The sequence below is a fragment of the Pecten maximus genome, chromosome 2 (genome assembly GCF_902652985.1).
Source record: "Pecten maximus chromosome 2, xPecMax1.1, whole genome shotgun sequence".
Lineage (NCBI taxonomy): Eukaryota > Metazoa > Mollusca > Bivalvia > Pectinida > Pectinidae > Pecten > Pecten maximus.
Genome location: NC_047016.1, coordinates 36,593,354 through 36,621,295, shown reverse-complemented (window position 1 = coordinate 36,621,295; position 27,942 = coordinate 36,593,354). Strand labels below are relative to the sequence as shown.

The 27,942-nt window shown below is 36.7% G+C and overlaps 2 protein-coding genes across 4 annotated transcripts in view; both read right to left on the bottom strand.

Annotated features, from left to right (window-relative positions):
* The window catches only part of LOC117321950, a gene marked incomplete in the record, with an annotated part of 6,690 nt that extends 1,627 nt beyond the window's left edge, over positions 1-5,063 (bottom strand). The window contains 1 exon segment of the mRNA XM_033876586.1: positions 4,850-5,063. Within this exon segment, the coding sequence (XP_033732477.1) occupies positions 4,850-4,987 (138 nt within the window).
* A 5,800-nt stretch (positions 5,064-10,863) lies between these two features.
* LOC117321949 (GDP-fucose protein O-fucosyltransferase 1-like) lies at positions 10,864-26,174 on the bottom strand. Of its 3 annotated transcripts, none has more exons than XM_033876583.1 (8): positions 26,017-26,174; positions 21,237-21,369; positions 17,644-17,759; positions 16,897-17,020; positions 13,804-13,975; positions 12,695-12,890; positions 11,901-12,128; positions 10,864-11,176 (listed from the first exon to the last, which is right to left on the bottom strand). In XM_033876583.1, the coding sequence occupies exons 1-8, from the start codon at positions 26,143-26,145 to the stop codon at positions 10,994-10,996; spliced, it is 1,281 nt and encodes a 426-aa protein (XP_033732474.1). In that variant the 5' UTR covers positions 26,146-26,174; the 3' UTR covers positions 10,864-10,993. The 3 variants fall into 3 exon arrangements, with proteins under 3 accessions (XP_033732474.1, XP_033732475.1, XP_033732476.1); XM_033876584.1 differs by lacking the exon at positions 26,017-26,174 and adding an exon at positions 23,013-23,154; XM_033876585.1 differs by lacking the exon at positions 26,017-26,174 and adding an exon at positions 23,052-23,154.
* Positions 26,175-27,942: the final 1,768 nt, after the last annotated feature.

Sequence of the window (27,942 nt, the reverse complement as noted above, 5' to 3'; positions counted from 1 at the left end):
ATACGAGGAAGACGGTGTACGCTATGTATGTATACTGGTACACATTATATATAACATAACGAGGAAGACGGGTTACCTACTATACTGGTACAAATTATATATAACATACGAGGAAGACGCGGTGTACGCATGTATGTATAAATAGACTGGACATTCATTATAACATAACGAGGAAGAACCGGGTTACGCTATGTTTTTACTGGTACATTATATATAACATACGAGGAAGCTTACAGGGAAGTAGATAAAATGAGTTTTTCGTGTTTTGTGCTTTCCTGGACCTTCTGTTGGATTATAATTATCACCCAAGTCAATTGTCAGGTAGTATGGTAATTATGTTAATCTCAAACCAAATGACCAAAAAACAGACAATTGCAATGTTATTACTGTAATGGACATTAATCTGTTCCATTTATTACTTACCTTTTCTAGATTTAATGACATAATCTATATAATTACTGAAAAAAATATGTTTACATGACTAGACATTTCTTCTGATAATTCCCAAAAGGGTCGACGTCACGATCAAAGAGTTACACATGAGATTTAGTCAAAAACATCAAGAGAGAACTTTCTTTGTTATAGTGACAACACACTTCAATTGAACAAAAACAAATAAAACATGCAAGCAAATTAAACAAAAAACGAGGTGGCCAACAAACAGCAATGTATCTTTACACATTATGGAGAGCACATGAAACAGTGATGAAATTTCAGGAAAATCTCTCGTATAAAAGATTCAAATCTCAAAATCTAAGATTGCTTCCTGCTGGCCATCTTGGTTTTTCATTGATTGCAAAATGTAATACAAAATGTACATTGTATATTTCCTTACAAGCTATAAATATAACCCTTAGGAACATACTGCTAAAAATTCAGAAATTCTGTATTGAGATATAGTTCTGACAATTTTCAAAAATCAAAATCCAAGATGACCGACATTCGGCCATCTTGGTTTCAGATCAGTCCCCTAATTTAATGGCAGGGTCTTCTTCAATCTAAACAGAGTTGATCACAATTACTTCATTGATGATTAAGACTTTGTTTGAACAGAGGTAAGAGAGGCCCAGGTTATATTGTAACAGCGATTTATTAAGGTTCCATAAGGAACAAGCATGTCTGAAATTTTAAAAAGATCCCACTGGTTAAATTTTCAGTTTGCATCGAGTTTCTGAGATTACTGAGGTAGATTCACCCTCCTGTGTTTGATTTATGATTAAGGTTATCCAGGGATTCCTCTGGTTCTGACACCAGTCTTTATGAAGCCTGTGACGGATATTAACCTGATCAAAGACACAGGGGCTTGACAATGCAATTTATAATTAATGTGTGAGACGGGCCACTATGTATACGTTGAATGATATTCAAGATTAATCATATTGTTATAAAAAGATTTATCCTCTTATTCTCTTCTTACCACATTTAATTTTTAACAAGAGATCCCAGAGGGATCTTGGCGCCCACCATTGAATGATCTTCATAGGTTCCATGTCAGATTGATCTTTTCTCTACTTTTCCCTTCATTTTACTAATCTGTGCAAATTGAGACATCCCTCCGGTACTTTTCAAACAAGGGAATCCTAGCTATATAAGAAACTTGAGATTTAACGATAATGGCTGTTTGTTTGCCAGGTTGTTTTTCAGGACAGACTGGTCCAAAAATGCAATACAAGGGACCAAGGGGAACCTACTTATGAAATTTGAGAAAGATCCATTCAGTACTTTGAGAAATAGAGATAACAAACTTCAATTGTCAAAATCCAAGATGGCGGTCTGTCGGCCATATTGTTTTCCAATTGATCTCAAAATGCAATTAGCATAACGAGGCACCAAGGGAAACCTCCATATGAAATTTGAGAAAGATCCATTCAGTACTTTCTCAGAAGTAGCGATAACAAACTTCAATTGTCAAAATCCAAGATGGCTGCCTGTCGGCCATGTTGTTTTCTGATTGGTCTCAAAACGCAATATGCATAACTAGGCACCAAGGGAAACCTACATATGAAATTTCAGAAAGATCCATTCAGTACTTTCTCAGAAATAGTGATAACAAACTTAAATTGTCAAAATCCAAGATGGCTGCCTGTCGGCCATGTTGTTTTCAGATTGGTCTCAAAACATAACATGCATAACTAGCACCAAGGGAAACTTACATATGCAATTTGAGAAAGATCCATTCAGTACATTCTCAGAAATAGCGATAACAAACTTCAATTGTCAAAATCCAAGATGGCTGCCTGTCGGCCATGTTGTTTTCAGATTGGTCTCAAAACGCAATATGCATAACTAGGCACCAAGGGAAACCTATATATGAAATTTGAGAAAGATCCATTCAGTACTTTCTCAGAAATAGTGATAACAAACTTCAATTGTCAAAATCCAAGATGGCTGCCTGTCGGCCATGTTGTTTTCTGATTGGTCTCAAAACGCAATATGCATAACAAGGCACCAAGGGAAATCTACATATGAAATTTCAGAAAGATCCATTCAGTACTTTCTCAGAAATAGTGATAACAAACTTAAATTGTCAAAATCCAAGATGGCTGCCTGTCGGCCATGTTGTTTTCAGATTGGTCTCAAAACACATCATGCATAACTAGGCACCAAGGGAAACTTACATATGCAATTTCAGAAAGATCCATTCAGTACTTTCTCAGAAATAGTGATAACAAACTTCAATTGTCAAAATCCAAGATGGCTGCCTGTCGGCCATGTTGTTTTCCGATTGGTCTCAAAATGCAATATGCATAACTAGGCACCAAGGGGAACCTACATATGAAATTTGAGAAAGATCCCTTCAGTACTTTCTCAGAAATAGCGATAACAAACTTCAATTGTCAAAATCCAAGATGGCTGCCTGTCGGCCATGTTGTTATCCGATTGGTCTCAAAACGCAATATGCATAACTAGGCACCAAGGGGAACCTTCAGATGAAATTTCAGAAAGATCCATTCAGTACTTTCTCAGAAATAGCGATAACAAACTTCAATTGTCAAAATCCAAGATGGCTGCCTGTCGGCCATTTTGTTTTCAGATTGGTCTCAAAACGCAATATGCATAACTAGGCACCAAGGGAAACCTACATATGAAATTTCAGAAAGATCCCTTCAGTACTTTCTCAGAAATAGCGATAACAAACTTCAATTGTCAAAATCCAAGATGGCTGCCTGTCGGCCATTTTGTTTTCCGATTGGTCTCAAAACGCAATATGCATAACTAGGCACCAAGGGGAACCTACATATGAAATTTGAGAAAGATCCCTTCAGTACTTTCTGAGAAATAGCGATAACAAAAATTGTTTACGGACGGAGGGACGGAGGGACGGACGGACGGACGGACGGAGGGACGGACGGACGGACGGACGACGGACCACGGACGCAGGGCGATTTGAACAGCCCACCATCTGATGATGGTGGGCTAAAAATCACACTCTATCCTCATATTTGTACATGTACCTGTGGACAAGATACAATTTTTACTGAGGATCCAATTAAACCTACAATCACAAGAGCTATCCACAAGGACATGTCTTAGGTCTATGAAAAACAGCCAGAAATACCTACCAGTATATATAAAGTATTTCTGTTTTGTTTTTTTATTCATTTTTTGAGACTATTGTATGTAGACATGCCCATATTATGGGGTGCCATTTTAGTATTTATCTACAAAATGTGATATCATCAATTTGAATTATAGATATCACTAATTTGAATTATTGATATCAATAGATTAATTAATGATATCAATAGTTTGAATTAATGATACTAATAATTCAAATTAATGATATCAATAAATGTATCATTAAATATTTATTGATATAATTAATTCATTTATTGATATCAATAATTCGAATTAATGATATCTATAATTTAAATTAATTATATCATTAATTTTTCATTTTTTTTAAATGACTTCTCCCTCTATGTCCAAAATGGCGATTCTCATTCTCGTGGAATGGCATGTGGGGTTTTTTTCCGGAACGGTGGAAAGATACGCATGGCACCAGCTTATATGGAGGTGATGGTCTCCACTGCACTTGGACAGAGAACTTTGAAAATTTGATTGCTATCCACATCATTGTCAAAACAACATTACCCCTGAATTATCTTTTGTCGGATATCAAGTAGCAATATTGCTGTCTATCGTCCATTTTGGTTTTAATTGTTATCCTGCACAAAATGGGGTGAATAATTATTTACTGTGGCTCCAAATTAATGATATCAATAATTTGAATTAATTATATAAATAATTCGAAATAATGATATAATTAATTCTGTATATTTAATGATATCAATTAATGGGTTTATTGATATCAATAATTCATATTAGTGATATCGCTAAATTAATTCCTGATATCACTTATTCGAATGAATGATATCACTAATTCAAGTTATTTAAATCATTACTTTCAGGAATAAGTGATATCATTCATTCAAACTACTGATATCATTGATTCGAATTAGTGATGTCATTAATTATATTTAGTGATATCATTAATTCATTAAGTGATCTCATAAATAGAATTAGTGATATCACATTTTGTAGATAAATACTAAAACGGCGCCCTATACCCTGTAGGCTTACGATAGGGATATATCGCGATCCAGTTAAACATAAAATTGAAATTACAACAGACTTATCTCTGATAACCAGAACAAATTCTTAATCTTTCTTGCCCCTGTGGCCAAAGTACTGTATTAGTATTAAAGGTTCATTAGTTCTGACACATCTTAAATAATATTATATCCTTGTCCGAGTTTCCTCTGACCCAGTTGACAATACCAAAAACCATGTCTGGTGACCTTTTGTATTTCAACTACTGTAGACGCTATATTATAGATCTAGTCACCTCTTCTAAGTTGCCTTTTCCTCGTTCGTCAATCCCTGTGATAATTCCTTCAATGGCTTCCCATTGCTTTGGGACACAACAGCCATCGCACAGGACGACAATGAGGCAAAACGCCAGGAGACTGAACACAACCTTCATGCTTGCCGGTCTGACTTGTTTATGCAACCTGTCCTATATCTCGGGTAGATCAGATCTAGGGGCTTTATGTAAACATTGTCATATGACCGTAGTTCTTATTTAGACGGGTGAATCGACATCGCTAGGTTTTAAGTTTTAATGCTTGACGCAAAGATTCCGTGTCAACTAATGTACAGTATGATTTTGTTTATAGGTTAAATATATTAAAATGCATAGATAAAATAAATACTGCAGTTTTTGACATAAAACTGTGTTAATACCACTACCAAATATTTTGGCTCCGACCGCTAAATGAGAGTACGCCCACAAGGTACGTAATATCTAAAATTAGAGCGGCGAACTGCCTTCTCATACGGAAATTCCGGATACAGAAACGGTCACCTGATCATGAGCACACGTGACTGTATCACGTGCACGTGGTCTGAAGGACCAAGGTGAACTTCACTCGTCATGGTGAGCTTAGATATCATTATTAACACCAGAACCCTTCGGAAAAGCCATACAGTGGCATCCGTCGTCCGTCAACAATTTATTTTTTAGGTCACCTGACTCCTGAGACGAAGTCTCAATTTTAAAGTGACCTATACTTTGTTAATCGCCTTTTGTCCGTCGTCGTGCTCGTCCGTCATGCGTCCGTAAACAATTTACATTTTCGACTTCTTCTCCAAAACCGTTTTAACAAATGCAATAAAATTCTTCTCTACTCTCAGATATGGTTGAATCAAATACTCTTCGTAGATGGGTCTAATGGTGTTATATCAAAATTGCGAATTTCATGACCCTGGAGTCTGACGTTTGCCCCTGGGGAGGGGGTAAACTTTACTATGTAAGCTTAGTCACGTTTTTTACTATTATTTGTTAAATTTGTATTGGAATCCATTCTAACCTGGTTAACATTATCAGCATTGGATAACAGTTTGATGGTATGCACATGTTGACCCTGACTGACCCCGAGGGGCTGATGGGCGGGGCTAAAAAGGGTCAAATTTACTGAAATTTCAAAAATCTTCTTCTCTACTCTCAGATATGGTCGAATCAAACACTCTTCATACATGGAAGGGTCTTATGGTGCTTTACAAAAGTTGTGAATTTCATGACCCTGGGGTCTCACATTTGCCCCTGGGGAGGGGGTAAACTTTACTATAGTTTATATAGGGGAATCACATTTTCGAGTTATTTGTTGGATTTGTATTGGAACGCATTCTAACCTGGTTAACTTTTTCAGCTTGGGATAACAGTTTGATGGTAACACATGTTGGCCCAAACTGACCCCAAGGGGTGGACGGGCAGGGTTAAAAAGGGACAAATTGACTGAAATTTCAAAATCTATACTTCTCAATAGCCATGCATGTAGAGCCAGGACACAGACAACTCAAGAGTCAGGGTTCTTTCTATCTTTAATCGACACATACAAAAACCTATAACAAATACGAACTCACCATATAACAATTACAGACGAATACGAAATAACTATACACGAAAACAAAAAAAGTTGAAATAAATGTATATATTTATAGTCTTCACAGACATATACAAGCTACATCAGATCACAACCAGCTAGACTGTTGAGAGTCCCGGCGTATTATGTATATATATAATGCTATATTGGTGGGAAGTGCTAGGAGGGATATTTGGGCAGAGCCGAGGGTAGATGAGAAAAACATGTGATCAGTCATACATGTATACTGTCCGTCGGTCAGTTGTCAATGGGACATCTTCTTACAAACATACCTGTGATTAATACCTACTCCCGCAGGTTAACCACAGGTATATGTGACCTCACACGCGACACTCCCCTTCAATACATGTACATACACACGTTCACCAGGCATATAAACCTTGTCTACATGTGCACCATATAAGATAGAATCAAATACTTTTCATGGATGGAAGGGTCTTATAGTGCTTTACCAAAATTGTGAATTTCATGACCCAAGTGGGTCTTACGTTGGCCCTAGGGAGAGGGTAAACTTTTCTTTAGTTTATTTAGGGAAATCACATTTTGACAATAATTTGATTTCTATTGGAATTCATTCTAACTTTCTTAAAATCATCAGCATGGGATGACAGCTTAATGATATACACGTGTTGGCCCTGACTGACCCCTTGGGCTGATGGGTGGGGCCAAAAAGGGTAAATTAGATTAACTGAAATATTTCAAATCTCAGGTGACCGTTAAGGCCCATGGGCCTCTTCTTTTTCATAACCGCTGATTGGAATTAAGCAAAATTTGACTGGTAGCTTCATAAGGGGGTAGGAATTCAAAATTGTACAAATGGTGGGGCTGACCCAAAGGGGGCCTGAGGAGCGGGGTCAAAAGGAGTCAATTTCTCTAAATTAAAATTGATATAAACGACTGAGGCTAAGCAATGGATATCGTTCATATTTATCTGGTAACATTGTTATGGGGCGTGGATTCAAAATTGTACAAATGGTAGGGCGGACCCCAAGGGAGCCTGAGGGGCGGAGCCAAAAGGGGTCAATTTGGCAATAGTGATGTAGCAGGCCGGGTTTTAATTAGATACTGTACATAGTTGGATGGTCGCCTTCTAGCTTCCGGCTAGGGGAAATTTCTTTTTAGCTCAGTCGTTAGGGCGGCGGACCAGTAAGCCGAGGGTCGCGGGTTCGATCCCGGCTGGCTGCACACTACTACTCCTTGAACTTTTACAGTGATATTATAACGTCTTCTCTGTAACTAAGCAATTTATGATATTTTTACTCCCATGGTAATATCCCTTGGTGGCTGGAATTAAAATTGATAGAAATGTTTGGGCTGACCCCCAGGGGCCTGAGGGGCAGGGCCAAAAGGGATCAATTTACCCATATTGCTACAAACAGCTAATTCTCCGGAATTTCAATATATATTACTCATATTTGTCTGGTAGCATTTGTGGGATTGGGATTCAAAAAGCTACAAATGGCCCAGCTGACTCCCATGGGGCAGAGGGGCAGGGCCGAAAGGGAGCAATTTGGCTGCATTGCCATGAACGTCTTTTTTCATCTTTGAAACCATTTAGATTCTCACCACATATACCATATATAGCATTGCTGGGCACCAAGAGATAAACACAATCATGTTGTGAAAATTGTCCTTTTCCTCTACCCCTACGGACTAAGTTTCTTTGTTATATATTTGAAACCCCGGCCTACAACCATGCAGATACAATGTACATACAATCACAGATGATGTAAAAATAGGCCCTTAGGTCGTCTTTCCCAGCCCCTAGGGACTTGATTCCTTCATCACAATATGCATGAGCAGTGCTTGTCATAAAGAGGTAAACGCAATCCTGATGTAAAAATAAGATCAGGGATCTTAATTGATTTAAACACAATCATGTTGTATATTGTAAAAACAATCCCTGGGGTCTTTCCACATCCCTACAAAGTCTAGACTTTGCTTCTAGGTTTTATCTTTGCCCAAGCAGTTGAGATCCCTTTCCCGTAACCATAGCAGGTAAAAACCAAGTCAGTGATACAGGCCATCTTGTTTTTGTTTTTGTTTTCATGATTCTTAATTCGTATTTGCATAATGAATTTCTGTGCTACAGGTAGCAACAAAATGACACTTACGATGGACCAGTCGCTCCCGCCACTTTGTAATTGTACTGAAAAGTACAGTACAGTAGAGTTTGACTAACTTCACCACCTAAGTGGTGGTGCACTGTGTTTAAACTAATATCATAGTGTACTATTAGTCGCAGAAGTAGTTTACGTAATACATTTAGACATAGGCACTTATATATGATAATAAACATCTAGAGGTAAAATCGAATATCCTTGATGTGTACATGTAGTTCTATAGAGGATGTTGGATTTTAACTATGGATGTTGAACGTGCATTACCAGATGTACATGTGCCTATGATTTATAGACTATCAGTGTAATAAAGCACTATATACAGCCAATCAGGTGTGACCAGTAAAACAGGTAAGGGTCAATGTACGTGTAAGTACATTAGCTTGCAATTGGCTACATGAGGCTCTTGTTGACCTGTACTGATGTCAGCACGAGCTGTAAATCTGTAACTCAAATTGTACTCCAATTTCATTGCTTCTGCACAGGGATTGCTTTCAGGTTCAGAGTTCAATGTCACTCTTACTATAAATAGATCTTGTAATATAAAATATTACAAAACAAGACATTTAATTCAGCGAATTACAGTTTCCAAAAGTGTGAATTTAAATACATCGTCACGACTACAGATATACAATGAATTTGCTTGGAACTAATTCTATACACACTGATTATCTGCCAGATCTAGACCCACCACATTCAAATTGAAGTTTGTGGTATTGATGCGAATGAATTCAGAAATATTACTGACCTTAGTGAGCGCTATCAGACGTTCAATGCAAGCGAACCTGAAGTTCTGTAAGATGATGATCGAACCTTACTTCAGCTAGCTATATATCTCTGGCTATTTTTGGTTCCAACGCCAACCGACATGGCACCCGTCATAGTTTCTCGTGGTGTTATTCTCTAAGTTACATTGTTGGAGTAGATGAACCATTCCCCAAGTTAGAAGTTCCTGTGACAAGGCGAGCAGCAGATCAAGCCCAAACATTGATGCAAATCAAAGGTAAAAAATGTTGGCCAGAGTTATGACATACCACGTTCACCTTACTTTATTGAACCCATGACCCGAGTATGAAGTTCAAATTACAGGTAGTATAGGAGATAGAGCCCGGACAAGATGAAGCACAGAAGCCAGATGGGACGAGACGGACAGATAGGGACTATCAAAGATGGCATTGATACTTCAAGGTCGAATGTTGAATATTTTTTCTGGTAAATATTTTTCTTAGACATTAAAGTTGGCCAGTACTTAGTCATCTGACTACAAGCCAATGTCATGACTCATAGGATAAAAGTTCAGTTATCCTTTGAAAATTAAACTGGTAAAATTTTATCAAATGAGAAGTCCATTACTTAAGGTGAAGGTCACAATATCAAGACCATATCTTGAATATTGTAATGATAAAAATTGTTGTGTTCTTCACAGGCGCCTGGGTCACTGAACATATGGTATTTCATCTGCCAAAAACCGAATGCCCGTGATATTCCGTATCCTAAACAGCAGTGATTCTTCTATCTCCATGTTCAGTAAACTATAAAAATATATGGTCATTAGTAAATTAGTTAGCTGGAACAATCTCAATACCTTGGCGCCATCATTTCTCCAGAGAAAATTTCTTGCAGCAACTTCTGAGGAAAGTGGCTGTATATGTATAATCGTAGTTCTGTTTTACATTGTCAGGTGTTCTTCCAGCAGTTGTGATGTCTGTTAGAAAAGCTTCAAGAGCCTCTTTACAACTGTCTTGTTATTTATCAGGGTTTTTCATCAAGTCCAAATCTCTTATGTTGGAGAATAATTCAAATTACAATACCTCATATGTTTTATTGACTGTTTCAGCACTACTAACGTTCCGGGCATATAGCACATAGTGAACAAAGCTACAAACTTAGTTAAGTAGTTAATGATTTCAGCACTTCTGAACCCTGTGGCCATGGAAGTAGGCTGAGGCCGTTCAAGGTCATTCATTTCAACGAACTTTAGAGACATTCATTTTGGCAAAACTACAGGCCTCTTATCAGGTCTCCTAACCTCCTTGTTAATGAGAAGAAACCGTTTAGATGTTTGATTATATTGAGCTTGAATCAGGCTTACAATGCCAGTCATTTGAACAAACTTTTTGTAGCCTTTCATGGCAGCATGTGGTATGACAATATTATGTCTACACACTTCTTTGTTATGAAGATGTTTACAGTAAACGGAAACAGTTACGACAGCCAGAGAGATGATGTGCCATGTACAGCATTAGCTCAATAGCCCTTAAAGCAGATCAATACGTTACAAAAAGCAAAACAGAATAAAAGGTCAAATCTATATTTTTATTATAATTAAAAAGAATTGAAAAACAGATATATATAAAAGTGTAAAGTTGTATAAAATAGAGTAGCATCTCAGAAATGTTTCTTTGAATGAATATTATATAAATTTTATCATAACTCATCATGCTGTTTCTTTTTAAATGCCCAAAACTCTGAAGATTTGTTATTGTTGTCTCTCTCACGTTTAGCGAAAGCCGTAAAGGTGGATATACAGTTTCCTATTAAGTGGTCAGCTCTCCCTAAAATTGCTAAATCTACATGAGGATTTGGCTCTGAAAGCTTGGCAAATTTTACCTGAAACAAGAAAAGAACATTCAGTTGTTATTTTAACTCTTTATAGAAGTACAATTATGTACCAACAATAATAATAATTAATCTGATTTTAGGTATACTCAATACCACATAAGATATTTTTTTAAATTTTTATTTTTGTTGATTTGACAAAGAAACTTTACTTAGTATATATGTGTATGAATATAATCAACAACATGGTCTAAGATAAATAACTTTTAACTTCAACCCAAAAAAATGAATATCAAATAATATATTCCTCTTAAATAAGAACCTGCTAACAAAGTGTGGTTCACAAATATCACCCCCCCCCCCCCCCCCCCCCCCCAAAAAAAAAAAAAACAACAACAACAACAAAAAACTTTTATACTAAACTTTTACACTAAGGGAGAATTATTAGAGGAGAAAAACTGTAATCTGTGTCAACTCAGTACAGAGAATTATGATACATAATAGGTAAGTATACATGCAGTAGCCCCTAGGTTTATTCTGTATTTATGTCTCAAAATATCTTATCAATTTGAGCAAAGACCCAATAAAGAATATGCTAGAAGTGATACATGTATATACATTTGTATACTGAACTATATGATGAGATACTCCAATAAAGGATATGCTAGAAGAAGTAATGTACATGTATTTCCTGTACTATAGGCCGAGAAACACTCCTTACTTAATAAACCTCAGTACGTATACACAAAATTTGTCATTACAATCAGTAACTTACATTTTTCATAGCCTTTGCCATTCTATCAATGACATCACGACTATCTGTAGCCACAAAGACACCTTTAGCTTTGGTGCGTTTGACAGCATTTTTTACTTGGCGCACTATAGTTTCGTCAGAAGGATAGCACATCTCTTTAGTAGTTTTACCATACTCTCCTCCATAGCCTATACACTGGGCCGCAGCAAACATGGACGGACTGTCTTTCATGTGCTCACATGCTTTTACCTGTAAAATATACATTAATTACTGGTTATTTCGTTTACAACCCACAGGGGTTCGACACATTCCTATGGCACAGAGTGAAATATTTAATTCCAGGGTCTGACCCAAGATCTGACCTTTGGGTTAAATGATTCATTCTGGGTAAAAGGATATTGTCAAGCCAAAGGGTCCGACCCCTAGATATTTTAATTGTCCATAATAACTGATCTAGGGGTCTGACCCTGGAGTTTATTTTTCATTCTGGTTCAAAGGAATGTGTCGAGACCCTGTGCAATAATCTAATAACCTTAGTTAACATTTATCTGTAGTTGGTAATGTAAGGGAGATAACCTATTCTTATTTCAAAGTTTTTAATCCTCTTCTGTAGAGGATACACCATAAAGAATGAACCAGGTTTTTCTTGCTTTGTAAGTGTAGTATTAGTCTTTGTAAGTGACTTATGTTGATTCTTCTTTTTAAAGTACATTAAAAGTCTTTTGTAACACTTATAATATTTCTTGCTTCTAAGGTATGTATGTTTTTATCAGGATCCAACAACAGAATTTACGCTAAATCACTATTAAACTTACAAAGTCTGAACCAAGGCGAAGATGGATGCCTATAAAAGCTCCCTCTGGGAAGTTCTCTTTGATGAACTTGTTTGCCTTGGTGTCCACCTTGGTAGACCACTTAAGGTACTGTTGTAAGTGAACATTGTAAGATTGGACAGGAAATGGGGCGGGGGCACCTGTAAAGGCCAACACAGGGTACTGTGACGCTGGATATCTGGAAATAAAATATTCCTCTAGAAACATAATCTATAAACACAAAATAGTTAAAACATTAAAAACCAATACCTGCATGTCCCTCGTCTCCATTTTTTGTGTTCAGTTATAGACTTTGAAATCTTAACCCAAATGAGCACCATGAGCAGATACAAGATTTGCCCCATTCCAAAACTTACCCATAGAAATTGAATATTCAGAAAAATTGAAAAAAAAAATTGTTTTCACTTAAGCATTGATGTCATTTTTTTCTAGTTTCATCGGGGTATGAAACAAATTTTGTTTGCAAACTGTATGAATCCGTATAGCGGATTCTTACAGAAGTTTGCATACAAAATTTGTTTCATACCCCGATGAAACTAAAAATTAATTTACATCAACGCTTATAATTAATTTTTGAAAATGATTTTCTAATTTAAAACATGTTTTATGTACAATTTTACGGGTTTTAAATGGGATTCTTTTTCTCAAATCAATACGCAACGTCAATTGTCGTATTGTGACGTCACATTTTTCGCGCCATTCTCGGAATTTCTTTGATAGAAGAATGAAAAGAATTTTTCGACCAATCACATTTGAGTATTTACCATGAAAACAAAGAAAAATTAAATATAATATAATTAACTTCATACCATCATTGTTAGACCCGACAATAACAGTCATGCCAGAAAATAACACATTATCTGACTTAAGTGTAGATCACTAAAGAAACCTGCCACAAAACTTTAACAAATTGTTGACAGACAAATGGAGGGAAGACGGAATATCATAATACATGTACATCAAAAATTTGATGGACGCATAAAAATACTCCAGGAGGTTTGCCTCATAAGGTACTATTTTAGGATGTTTTGACACACTCTGGTATCACTCCAGATTTACGTCACCAGTGATTCCTGTAAGTGAGAGCTTACTTGTCTCTCCATCTTTTCATTTCGTGGAGATTCATTAAATCATAGCCAAGAGGGCCGTAAAATATGGAGCTTGTGAAGTCAATGTTGAAGGTATCCCAGAATGGACCAAAAGGATTCCCCTCCTTAGCATTACATCCATTAGAGCTGCCATGCCGAGCCTGGTAACACATCACTGTAAAAACAAATAATTTATAGTTTATCAACATTTAATATTCTGTTGTTTTTGTATCTCATTTGCCCAAAGTTTTATATGCATGCATTGTGGCTACACCCTAGCTACTTTCAAACCCGGAAACTTCTGTCCTAGCTGCCTGGCCAAACACCATGGTTAGTAATTCAATTATTGTAAATGTGTTTTCAAGATGAGAATATACTTAAGAAATTAAAGTTCTACCCTCAATCATATCTAGGGACATGATGTTCAATCTAATCTTGCATCAAAAATAGCTGAATGACAAGTAGCTGAATGACAAAAAGCTGAAAGACAACAAGAGGCCCATGGGCCTTAACGGTCACCTGATTTTTGAAATATTTCAGTAAATTTGAATGAAAGAATGAATTTCAAAACAAATAAAACAAATGATAGTCAAAAATGTGATTTCCCTATAACTATAGTAAAGTTTATCCCCTCAAATGCAAGACCCCAGGGCTAGGAAATTCACAATTATGGTAAAGCACCTTAAGATCCTTCCATCTGTGAAGAGTATTTAATTCTACCTTATTTGGGCTGTAAGAAGAAGATTTTTAAAATTTCTGTTAATTTGACCCTTTTTGGCCCCGCCCATCAGCCCCTGGGGATCAGTCAGGGCCAACATGTACATACCATCAAACTGTCATCCCAAGCTGATAATGTTAACGAAGTTAGAATGAATTCCAATAAAAATTCAACAAATAATAGTCAAAAATGTGATTTCCCTATATAAAGGAGGGATGTTGCCAGGGGCAAACATGAGACCCTAGGGTCATGAAATTCACAATTTTGGTAAAGCACCTTAAGATCCTTCCATCTATGTAGAGTATTTGATTCTACCATATCTGAGAGTAGAGAAGAAGATTTTTGAAATTTTAGTCAATTTGACCCTTTTTGGCCCCGCCCATCAGCCCCTGGGGGTCAACTAGGGCCAACATGTACATACCATCAAAGTATCATCCCATGCTGATAATTTCATACAAGTTAGAATGAATTCCAATACAAATCCAACAAATAATAGTCAAAAATGTGATTTCCCTATATAAACTATAATAAAGTTTACCCCCTCCCCAGGAGCAAACGTGAGACCCCAGGGTCATGAAATTCACAATTTTGGTAAAGCACCTTAAGATCCTTCCATCTATGTAGAGTATTTGATTCTACCATATCTGAGAGTAGAGAAGAAGATTTTTGAAATTTTAGTCAATTTGACCCTTTTTGGCCCCGCCCATCAGCCCCTGGGGGTCAACTAGGGCCAACATGTACATACCATCAAAGTGTCATCCCATGCTGATAATTTCATACAAGTTAGAATGAATTCCAATACAAATCCAACAAATAATAGTCAAAAATGTGATTTCCCTATATAAACTATAGTAAAGTTTACCCCCTCCCCAGGAGCAAACGTGAGACCCCAGGGTCATGAAATTCACAATTTTGGTAAAGCACCTTAAGATCCTTCCATCTATGAAGAGTATTTGATTCTACCATATCTGAGAGTAGAGAAGAAGATTTTTGAAATTTTTGTAAATTTTACCATTTTTGGCCCCGCCAACCAGCCCCTGGGGGTCAACTAGGGCCAACATGTACATGTACATACCATCAAAGTGTCATCCCATGCTGATAATTTGATACAAGTTAGAATGAATTCCAATACAAATCCAACAAATAATAGTCAAAAATGTGATTTCCCTATATAAACTATAGTAAACCAGGGGCAAACATGAGACCCCAGGGTCATGAAATTCACAATTTTGGTAAAGCACCTTAAGGCACTTTCATCTATGAAGAGTGTTTGATTCCACCTTATCTGAGAGTAGAGAAGAAGATTTTTGAAGTTTTAGTCAATTTGACCCTTTTTGGCCCTGCCCCTCAGGCCCCTGAGGGGTGGGGACCATATAATTCACAATTTTGGTTCACCCTCAGCCATGGAAGCTTCCTGTAAAATTTCATTTAATTTAGTTCAGCAGTTTTTAAGAAGAAGTTGAAAATGTAAATTGTTTACGACGCACGACGGACGACGCTGGACAAAAGGCGATTGCAATAGGTCAACTGAGACTTCGTCTCAGGTGACCTAAAAAGCTGAATGACAAAAAGCTGAATGACAAAAAGCTGCATGACAAAAAGCTGAATGACAACACATTATTGCAGGTCCTATATTTTCTAGCTTAGTGATGTATTGTAAGTTCTCGTCTGGATATCTGTAGAAACAGGTTAGTGATATAATCTTTCAAAGAATCTTATCAATAAAAAGATATCTCAAATGTTGATCAATCTTGCTAAATGTCATCATTCTTAGGCTTCAATAGCATAATTTATCTTTTAATATATGCATACTGTTTATAAGGGTACTTCTAAATTATGGAGTTAAGAAACATCTACCTTTTATCTTTGAACATGTGTTAATCATAAAAGATATTTTTGTCAACCTGCATACAGGCAACATTTTTTCACATGAAATTTCATGAAAAATTTTCAACAGAATTTTATGTGTATAAATTTTCCCTGTGTATCCCAATCCTTCCTTACTTAATTTTTCACTAACTCTAGAAATTATCACAGGGTTATATATGGCTGTATAAACAACTTTTTTTTAACCCAGAAATAAATTTCCTGTTTCTGGCAGGTGTTTTTGTATCTTAAGAAAATGTCTCAATTAGCATGTTTCAAACTACGATGGTCTAATCCATTGGGCATGTGCAAATTAAAAGAACAAATATAATTTCCAGTTCACTGTACGCTACCATATTTATCCACAAACAAGCCCTTTTCTTGATTTTTGCAGAAGCATAAATTTTAAAATGGGCAGCTAAAAATGGTTCACAAATAAGCCCACTCCTTAATTTATACTAAAAAGGATTATTTGAGGATAAATTTGGTAGTTTTATACTGAGTATTGTTACCTGTGCGGTCCTTTGGGGGCCAGATAGTAGGGGCTAGCTCTTTCATGAAATATTCCATTGTCATGACTCTGTGATATGCCCTTAAAGGTTCCACTTTGAAGTAAGTGTCAAATGGAACCTGAACCTGCAAAAAAAAAAAAGAAGTGAGGGATAGAGCCAACACAGTAATAGTGTATCCTTGGAATCGGTCCCTGGATCCCATGCCCGGATACCCGAAGGTATGCAGGTCGATTGAAGGAGACTATAGAGATATGTTGGGTCAATCACAAAAAACAAAGGACACTTTGTTGGTTCTTCTATCTATCATAGAGGTCTCCTTTGCCTGTTGTGATTGATCCCTGCTTATGTAAACAAAAAAAAATAAATAAATAATCAATTGTTCAAGTAATAACTTCAAAAGTACAAGGCTGAAGACATTTGTTTGCCCCATACAAAAGAAACATACTTAAATTCAAAAGATAAATACATGTATGCACCACAAATACTCATAAATTCTGGTGGATGTACGAAAATAGGACATCGTATCCATTAATAATGGATGTATACTCACAAATCAAAAGTTGAAACCTTTGTTGTTTACTAGGCTAAATAGATAAATTTCTTGTACACTGTATCTGATTTTATTTGTTCTGCTCAACTCTTACAGATTACTGCTAAGGAATTTTTTTTTTTTTTTTACTGATAAAGAAAAAGATGATTTCTTGTTATCAGATTTTGTTGTTCTTCTAAATCTCCTCTCATACTTACAGATTTTGGTTTGGGAAAATGATATTCCACCCATGGTGGTAATACCAGTGTCCTGTCTAAGGCCTTAGCAAAGCCAAGAGCTCCCAGGAAATGATCGGCCTGATTTCCAAATCTACCTGTAACATACACGTATACATAGGTCTGAGAATAATCTAATGAACATCAAGCAAACAGAGGAAATATGGAGAAGTGAAGGAGTGGCAAAGAAGGGCATTAAATAGAGGCTAACAATATAATGTATTTATATATCTATAAGGCCATGATTGTCTTTAGTGATGGGTAACTAGAAACTCAAAATCCATCAATTATCCATTCTATTTTGTTTTCTTAATTTAACACAGAATTGTCCTTTTGTAGAAAATTTTAATATGTCTCAAGTATATTGATTGTCTAAGCCTCGTTATCAATAATTTAATACCGAACATAAAGCTTTGAACGGTTGTTAAGATATTTAGCTCTCCTTAATTGTTTATAAATTACCAAGAAATATATCAGTAAAATATCAGGTCAAATACTTCTTGCTTTGGTAACATTTATAAAAATAAATACTGGGCAAGAAGCCAAAATTTACAAACAATTTCCAATTAATTGCCTTTTCAAAATTGTCATCGATGATTGGTTTTATTACTAATTTTGTTTTTATTAATTTTCTTTAATTCTCGATCATCAGCCACTATGTATTAAACTTGTACAAAAATAAAAACATTTACCAACCAATTTATTTAGAATAATATAACACATCTTTTTCTGATGTGCTGGAAGTATAACAAAACATGTGTACCATTAACCCTGGAAGAAAGCTAGGTTGCCACATATAAACTCAAAATAGGGATTGCACTTACTGTATGACACATAGACTGGCCCGTCTCTAGAATATCAAAATCATAAAAATAATTGAGCTTTGTGATTTTGGTGGCTAGGATATGTCGGATTCTAGGCACCCTGTCTCTAGGATATCAAAATCATGAATAAAATGAAGCTGGTGATTTTGGTCTCTTAAGATATGCGGATTCTGAGTTTCAAACAAGAGGCCCATGGGCCTTAACGGTCATCTGACAAACACTTACACTTACAGCAGGGACACACACCCCAATCCAGCATTATTACCATAAATTATTTATCGCAGCCAGTTATGTTTTAGATCAAATTTGGTTTTTATCCATTTAGCTTGACCAGGAAGAGCAGCATCATAAAGCAAAATTTTAGCCAAGTTCCCATTTTTGGGGCATGCCCCTCTGTCCCAATGGGTCAGACAAGACTCATTTATATCAATTAGGATTGCCTTTCCCCAATGATGTTTCATACTAAATATGGTTGTAATCAATTCAGGCATTAAGGAGGAATTGCATTTTTAAGAAATGTTTAACCTAAGCGCTCCTTTTGCCCCATCTTTTTTTCCCCAGGGGTCAAACCTGTCTCATTAAAAAATATGATTGCCGTCACCTTATGTTTCACATCAAATTTGGTTGTAATCCACCAAAAGGTTAGGGAGGATTAGGATTTAACAGCAAATATTCACCAAAGTTCCCCTTTTGGGGCCCTGCCCCTCAGGCCCCAGGGGTCACACTAGCCTCGTTTATATAAAATATGACCACCCTTCCCAAAGGATGTTTCACACCATATTTCGTATTAATCCACCCAAGGGTTAGAGAGAAGTAGGATTTATAGCAAAAATTCACCAAAGTTCCCCTTTTGGGGCCCCGCCCCTCTGGCCCTAGGGGTCAAACCAGCCTCATTTATATAAAATATGATTGTCCTCCTCCAATGATGTTTCACACCAAATTTGGTAATAATTCACTATGGGTGTTAGGAGGAGTAGGATTTTATAGCAAAATTTCATCAAAGTTCCCCTTTTGGGGCCCCGCCCCTCTGGCCCCAGGGGCCACACCAGCCTCATTTATATAAAATATGACCACCCTCCACCAATGATGTTTCACACAATATCTGGTTGAAATCCACCAAAGGGTTAAGGACGAGTAGGATTTTATAGCAAAATTTCATCAAAGTTCCCTTTTTGGGCCCATCACTCTGGCCCCAGGGCTCACACCAGCCTCATTTATATAAAATATGACCACCCTCCCCCAATAATGTTTCACAACATATCTGGTTGAAATCTACTAAAGGGTTAAGGAGGAGTAGGATTTTATAGCAAAATTTCATCAAAGTTCCCCATTTGGGGCCCCACCCCTCAGGCCCCAGGGGTCACACTAGCCTCATTTATATAAAATATGACCGCCCTCCCCAAATGATGTTTCACAACATATCTGGTTGAAATCCACTAAAGGGTTAAGGAGGAGTAGGATTTTATAGCAAAATTTCATCAAAGTTCCCCATTTGGGGCCCCGCCCCTCAGGCCCTAGTGGTCACACTAGCCTCATTTATACAAAATATGACCGCCCTCCCCAAATGATGTTTCACAACATATCTGGTTGAAATCCACTAAAGGGTTAAGGAGGAGTAGGATTTTATAGCAAAATTTCATCAAAGTTCCCCTTTTGGGGCCCCGCCCCTCAGGCCCCAGGGGTCACACCAACTTCATTTATATAAAATATGACCGCCCTCCCCCAATGATGTTTCACACCAAATTTAGTTGTAATCCACCCAAGGGTAAAGGAGGAGTAGGATTTTATAGCAATATTCACCTAAGTTCCCTTTTTGGGGCCCCGCCCTTCTGGCCCCAGGGGTCAGACCAGCCTCATTTATATAAAATATGATTGCCCTCCCCCAATGATGCTTCAAACCAAATTTGGAAGTAATCCACCCAAGCGTTAAGGAGGAGTAGCGTTTTGAAAGAAAAAGTTTACGGACGGCGCACGGCGCACGGCGGACGACGACGGACGAAGCACGATGACTATAGGTCATCCTGACCCTTTGGGTCAGATGACCTAACAAAGGGGAGATAATCTTATATTACAATTTAGCTTTGCAGTTTTTAACAAAAGAAATTAGAATTTAGCTTAGCAATTCTAAACAAAAGAAATTAGGGTCTAGTGGCCAGTCTATATGACACATTTAAAAGCGCATTCTGATATATTGGAGTTATTTCCCTTCCTTTCACTCTGACAGATGGTATAGCTAATAAAACCTTGGAATGGGATAGAGGAAAAGAATCTGGATTTTCCCTGTAATTTTGTTATGCAGGATCCCATTGACTCTCGGATGTTAAAACTGGGAGTCCCATTTAGAAATCGAGGGGTCCCATGACATTTTTAAATCATCTTGAAAAACAGTCACAGCATCCAAGTTGGTCATCAGGTATAACACAGTGTCGGCTTAAGTAATACAAACACAATAAAATACAAGTATCAATTGAAATCAACTGTTATGGTAGATTTTTGAATTACAATGCATCCTTAGGATACACAGACATTTAGTTTGGGAGTCCTTCATGTTTTTTTTCTGTGTCTAAGATACAGGAGATCTTTCGTCAGGGAAACGCCTGAGAATATATAGTAGACATGGATGGATTTATTACCAGGCATTTGACTTATTGCTGGATAAAATAAAACAACTTCTTTTCAGGCTTTAATGTGGACCTTGATCTATCTATATATCTTACACATAATTTAGTTACATATAAAATAACTGCTCACCCATACAAGGACAATACAGTATATATCCTTTGGGATCCACATCAGTCGCCTGTGTGTGGTATAATATCATCGACAGCCCCAGTATATGTAGTATCTGTAGTGTCATACTGTCACACAGATGAGTCACACTGATCTACAAAATAAAATCCAGTTTATGAATCTTGATAAGTATAAGTACATTTTCATTAATATTAGATCTATTGATACATTGTAGTTTATTATAATTATAGTTACATATTTGTAACATACACTTAAATGTGTACCATAGATTTACACATACAAATACAAACAATTTTTTTAAACATAATTCAAGAGAAAGTGGTTTTGGTTTTTGAATTTTTACCCCAATAAACGAAATACCCTATTAAGCATTACCCGATTAACTGGAATGTACTATAGTTTTCATTTGTAATGAATTAATTATGTTACCCTTTTTTGATAATAAGTTTACAAATGAAGTGCTAATGCTGAAACTACAAGTTGTGATGAAGACTTGTGGCCTCCATTACTATAGTCACTTATGCCAATGAGATATATGACATTTTAAATTTCTGTTATTAGCCAATCACATGGAACCTTGTGGCTACTAACCTTGTGAACTATAAAGCTATATAGCTACCTCTATGAAATCTAAAATTACATATGTATAAGTTCAAATGAGTTCATTGTGGTGACATGACCATATACTATACAGATAACTGCTCATTTTATGTAACAAGACAGCTACTTATCCATTATCCAAAGTAGTCAGAAGATTATATAATTATGCCCCCCATTTTTGGTTGAGACTTAAACCACCCTAGAACTCCTCACTAGATGCTCTGAACAGCTGAGCTACCTGTTCACTGGTGAATGACCCTGGCTGGTAGTAGGACATTAACAAAATAAACCAAACAAAACAACTGGTGATTGGAAGTTCAAATTTAAAAGCATGAGCTCAAAATGAAAGAACATCAATTCAAACCAGGAATTTATTACTTTTCTATATATATATTGATTTCAAGATCAAACGTTCTGTCTGCATCATCATCAACAACAATAACCAATAGCCCTAAAATGTGCTTTGCAAGCCAAAGTGGTCAGTAAACATTATTTATATATCATCAAGTCTGGAATTAATTTTACAGTAGCATGTAAGCCACAGGTGTCTGAAGTTCTGACAGTTAACGGAGATATAATACCATATAAAAAATAAGAGTATCTAATAGATACTCTTATTTTTTATATGGTATTATATCTCAGTTTACTGTCAGAACTTCAGATGCCTGTGACGTGTGTGTAAACTGTCTAACATCTGAATCTTGATGAACGACATGCAAGCATCATTTGAAAAATGTTGAAACCATACACCCCCAATAGCCCTCATCCTAGCACGAGTTTCCTCTGGCCATGACACCAGACAGGCTAGAGGAAACTCGGCCTAGCCTCCTCCCAACACTACCACCCACCAAATAAAATCGCCGGGCCTTAGCAAGTCTACCAAAATATATCAATATTGGGATACAAATAAACTTTCGATGTCCGATAAGAGGTTAAGATGGGAAGCTATCTAAAGGCTATGGGTACGTATACGGATACATGTACTACTCTAAATGTTACACGTGTACAACTGTTAGAACTAAATGCCTGTAAGCTATTCAGTCGCTAATCTGATAACGATGCGTCTTGTGTCATGTATAACATTTATCAATCAGACATAGCGGGTTAATTATTTCGACATTACGTGATCAGGTTTCATTATCGTAGTATGTAGCATTAGATATGACAAATACATACATGGCTTACTAACAGGCCTATGTCCGGTACATCACCTACATGTGAAAATGAAAGTGGCGACGCGTGCAGTTGTTGACTTCCTCCCTTTTGCCAGTGCCGACATCTAGTGGGTGCAAGTAGCGTAAACAAGGGGAGAGCACTGTGACTCCCACGCAAATATTAAAAAAAAAAAAAAAAAATGGTTTTCATTTCAGGCTGTAAAACTTTTGAAACTGAAACTACCGTGAGCTGGGAAGTGACCTGCATTTTATGAAAATATATCAATATTATTATAAGTAATGTCACCGACCCCACTATATTATGGAAATTTAATAATAAAAAAAAAAAAATGCCAGCTCAAAACAAATTTATACATGTATTACTAATACTAAAAGTATATATAACTTAGCAACACAAATGACGAAGGAAGACAACTTTTTGACTCGTGCCCTGACCGGACCTCGAACTATACATATATATGTATATATTGAACGATCGCACGACGAGTTACATACATTATGTATTTTAAATTATAAACGATATACCGAACAAGCATTTTTTTTATATAGAAATGGCTTAATTTTTCTTCATTAAAATCTTGAAATTTAAGGTTTGTTAATTTTCGTCTTTTCAGCCACTGTAGTAAACAAATGAAACACCAACGTATGATAAAATAGTACATATTGGGCAGTTGGTCAATACCTTTCTTCTAAACTTTTTAACTTATCAAAAACCAGCGTTACAGAGCTAGAAAGAGACGTTGTAATCTTCATGTTTTATTAATTACATACTTTTTAGTATAATTTCATATTTTTTAGGACAAACAGAATTTAAGTTGTTATAGTCGTGTAACAAGCACTATACCGTCCCGTTCATTCATACAGTTTGCAAACTTGAAACGCCAAATCAGAAAAAAAACATTCAGAAGCAACATCGCATTGAATTGAGTTGACTAACGTATAAAATAACAGCAAAGGAATGGACACACCAGATACTACGACGCGTTACAAAGAATTATTTTTTATGTTTTTGTTGACACATGTATTTACTGTATTATTATATTATATTTACCAGTGATATAGGGCACGAGTCATAAAGTTGTCTTCCTTCGTCATTTGTGTTACTATGTTATACATCAAATCATTAGCACAGTGTATCATTATGCACTAAGTGTTGGTGATCTGAAAGTTAAGATTTTAATTTCCTGTCGTAGTTGTACCGAGATGAATATTTATAATATATGTTTACAATTCGCATTCATGCTTGTAAATACATTGCGATCCGTGTATTCATATCATCTAATAGACGACTTCCACAATGATCATGTAAGGATATGGGGACGACCATCATTGCGCCATTGACACGTTCTTTTTTTTAAGCTGTGGGTATTTCTGGCTAGGCGGATTTGGTGCCTTAGGTTATGAGTTCGAGGCCCGGACAGGGCAGGGAGCTGGAAGCTGGCCACTACGCCTCTAGCGCTTTCGTCGCATCACGATGATTCTTCAGACTAAAATAATATATTCATCATCGTCGGATACGGCCACGGTTAAAGTGTAGCTTAGCGTAGTGGGTATCCGACGATGACTTAGACTGTCATACAGGAGCATCGTCAAAAAGTCGGGCGCCCTCGTTGTAAAATAACCACTTTCGAGAGCATCGACAAAGTATAATATACCGATATCAATATCTTTTTTATATATGTTGATTCTTATCATGCGTCATATATAATTTTTCAAATATTCCATGATACTTCTAACATGTGAAGGCTTACTAAATTTCAAGTGTGGTACATTCAACAGGGACTTTGGTATACGTTTCCCATTCAATGACACAGAATGACGAAAGAGTTTACTACAAATCCATCTGTGTACTACAAGAGCACGGTAAGTACAAACGTACCATACTACGCGGGGTACGTTTTACTTTCTTAATAACTTGATCGTTTTAGCGTTATCACTAAACGACTAATTTGTGAGATCACGTTTAAACCAAACTAAAAGTGTAGCCGTCACTAAATAATAGTAAAAAGGCGCCCCGCCCCATTGCAACAACAAAATTGTCACTATCTCGTGTACTTATCGATTCGTCACGTTGTCCCCATGGAACGGTCACCACACGTGCAGGAACTGATACATATATCATGATTATAAATCTTTACAACAAGTCTTAAATTGATCGCAGAATTTTTTTTTAAGATATTCGGACAAACAAATGTTACGCCGAACGGACCAACGACGCCCGATAGCATGCATGCATACTTCTCCCGTCTAATAGGTGTAAATCCCGAGAGCGTATTTGTAGATCGACCAAATATAAGCTGACTTTACCTTAATAAAGCCCGAGTTTCCTTTGACTCTGACACCATGCAGACTTGGACTTTCTGATATTTAGTAGCTGTCAATATGTCCAAGTCTGGTATCAGGGCGAGAGGAAACTCGGGCTAGATATCAGAGTGTCCAAGTCTGGTGTCAGGGCGAGAGGAAACTCGGTCTAGATATCAGAATGTCCAAGTCTGTTGTCAGGGCCAGAGGAAACTCAGGCAAAATATCAGAATGTCCAAGTCTGGTGTCAGGGCCAGAGGAAACACAAGCTAACATTAACAGTACGATACTGTACTTTGTAACCTTGCAATGATGGCATTGTTCAGAAACCAGCCAACCGTGACAAAGTGCCGGTGTAACGGACCAGAAATTCAAATGGATTCGTCCATCTCGTGCATTTTATTGACAATGAACTTTCCCATCTGGAAACCGGGTCAGATCAGGGGAAATTTCGTGTAAAATGTTAACTTTTCCTTATAACACAGAACTTGATACACTTTTTTAAAATACTTCGTTAATGGAAATGCATATACATCACCTAAGGACAACAGGTTAATTATATAAATAAATTTTAAGGCGACACAGATCAAATGGTGACTAATCAATTTATTTGACCCCAAAGAGTGCCCCGATTACTGTAAGGTCCCAGCTGATCTCAATCAACTGGCGTACGACCAATACATACAGTAGTCTGTCACAGATACCTGATCAAAGAACAAAACACTCGACCGGACTGGTACCAATGTCGTCCGTGAATGGATGCAAGAAAGGGACTGGCAAACGGACGTCTTCTGTTGGGAAAAGTACGCTGAAAAACCGAAATGTAGTCGCATCCCAGGACAGCACACACCGTGTCCTGACGACATGCCCTACTGTCTTATTGGACAACGTCGTTGCTAAGGAAACGTGTCCGGGTGTTAGCGATAACGACAGCCTCAGTACCGATCCACTGCTTTGTCTGGAAGAGGTGTATGACGAACCCGTATGTACCCCACGGCCTTTCAGTCCGACAGACATGTGGGTAAGTACTAAGTTGGGGTAGATTTCGGTTTTTGATGAAACGTTTATCGCATTTTGTTATTGACACAGTCATTTACCTGCGATAACAAGAAAGATTGTATTTGCCTTTGGTACTAAATATGCCTCGCCCAAACAAGTGCATGTGGATATATGTCTGTTTATGTTAGAAGTTGATAGATGGTTTGGAATTAAATAACGTTTTAAAATGAAACAGTTCATCGGTGTTTTTTTTCTAGTAACAATAAACAGCTCCGTCCTAAAAAGATCTATAGAGTCTGGGTACGTCCAACAACTATCGGGTCTTTTCTCTACTATTTCATCTTTTCCTTCTTTTTAAAACATTTAACAACCGGGACATTTACCAATGATATCTGAGAAAGATTCATTGATTTTTTTTTTTTTTTGAGAAGTAGCAATAACAAACTTCATAGTATTAAATATAATATGGTTGTCGTTCATTTTATTGTGAAGGTCATTTCAATATGCACAATAAGGGACCAAAAGGAACATAGGAAATCCCTTCAAAAACTTAATGATAAATAGCGATACCAAATGGCAACCTGTCAGTCATTTTGTCTTCCGATCAATTTCAAAATTGATTGGATACAACAAGGACCAAGGGAAACTTCATATGATGTACAGATGTACTTCAGAAACGGTCCATGAAAAACTGCCCGAGAAATAACGAGAAACTTCAACAGTCAAAATTCAAAATGGCCGATAGGGACCATTTTATTTTCCAGTCAGTCACAAGTTCTCTAAATTCAACACGCTCAACCAGGAACCAAAAGGAACCTGCATATAAAATTGAAGAAATTTTAGAAACACAGATAAAAAAAAATCGAAAAGGACGTTTTACGGATAGACCACGGACGAATCTTGTATATCAAACGATGTCATGACTGAATAATGGTTTTTGTTTTGTGACATATTCACAACAAAAACTTCCCTCTCAGTTTTGGACCTGAGTCAATCTAATTTAAATTAGACTTGTAAGTTATTCTACGATACACTGCAATACAAGATCTCTTGTTTTGTAGAGTATCGTAAAGTATCGTAGAGGAGTGGAAATTACAAGTCTGATTTTAATTAGATTGGGACCTGAGTAATTACATTACATAAAACATTCATCCTGATCATTGGATAAGGGAAAACCATGGACTTAGATATTGTATGTAAACCAGATTGTCCATGTATAATACGTACGAATGACTCCCAATCGCCCAATATTTTTTTTTTTTTTTTTTTTTTTACGTTTTGTAGACATCAACATCGTCTGTATTCTGTCGGGTTGAGAAGCTACTAAATTATTTAAACGTTTAACATTTTTCACTCCGCTACATATTTTCCATGAATGTTCCGTGCTGCACTTTCTCGTCAAGGTCCGGGTAAGTTAGCATAATCGTCCAATGTGTGACACGTCGGAAATAACCTAATTATTAACGTTTTATGTTAATATTATCATAAACGAATTTCAACCAATTTAACTTTTTCTGTAACAATTTATGGAGGGGTATTTTACCTTTTCATTACGTTTAGAGAACTGTCTAACCTATAGTTTCACCAATATTTAAATTGCATACAATCTGAAAATATACATAAAAGTCGGA

Bases quoted from the DNA above. Each gene is read 5' to 3' on its own strand.
- LOC117321949 (XM_033876583.1), bottom strand. From the start codon at position 26,145: ATGCGACTACATTTCGGTTTTTCAGCGTACTTTTCCCAACAGAAGACG. The intron at 17,760-21,236 runs GTGAGCAGTTAT...TGTATGTTACAG, and splicing joins ACTGTATTGTCCTTGTATGG to GTAGATTTGGAAATCAGGCC. The intron at 17,021-17,643 runs GTAAGTATGAGA...TTTTTTTTGCAG, and splicing joins ATTTTCCCAAACCAAAATCT to GTTCAGGTTCCATTTGACAC.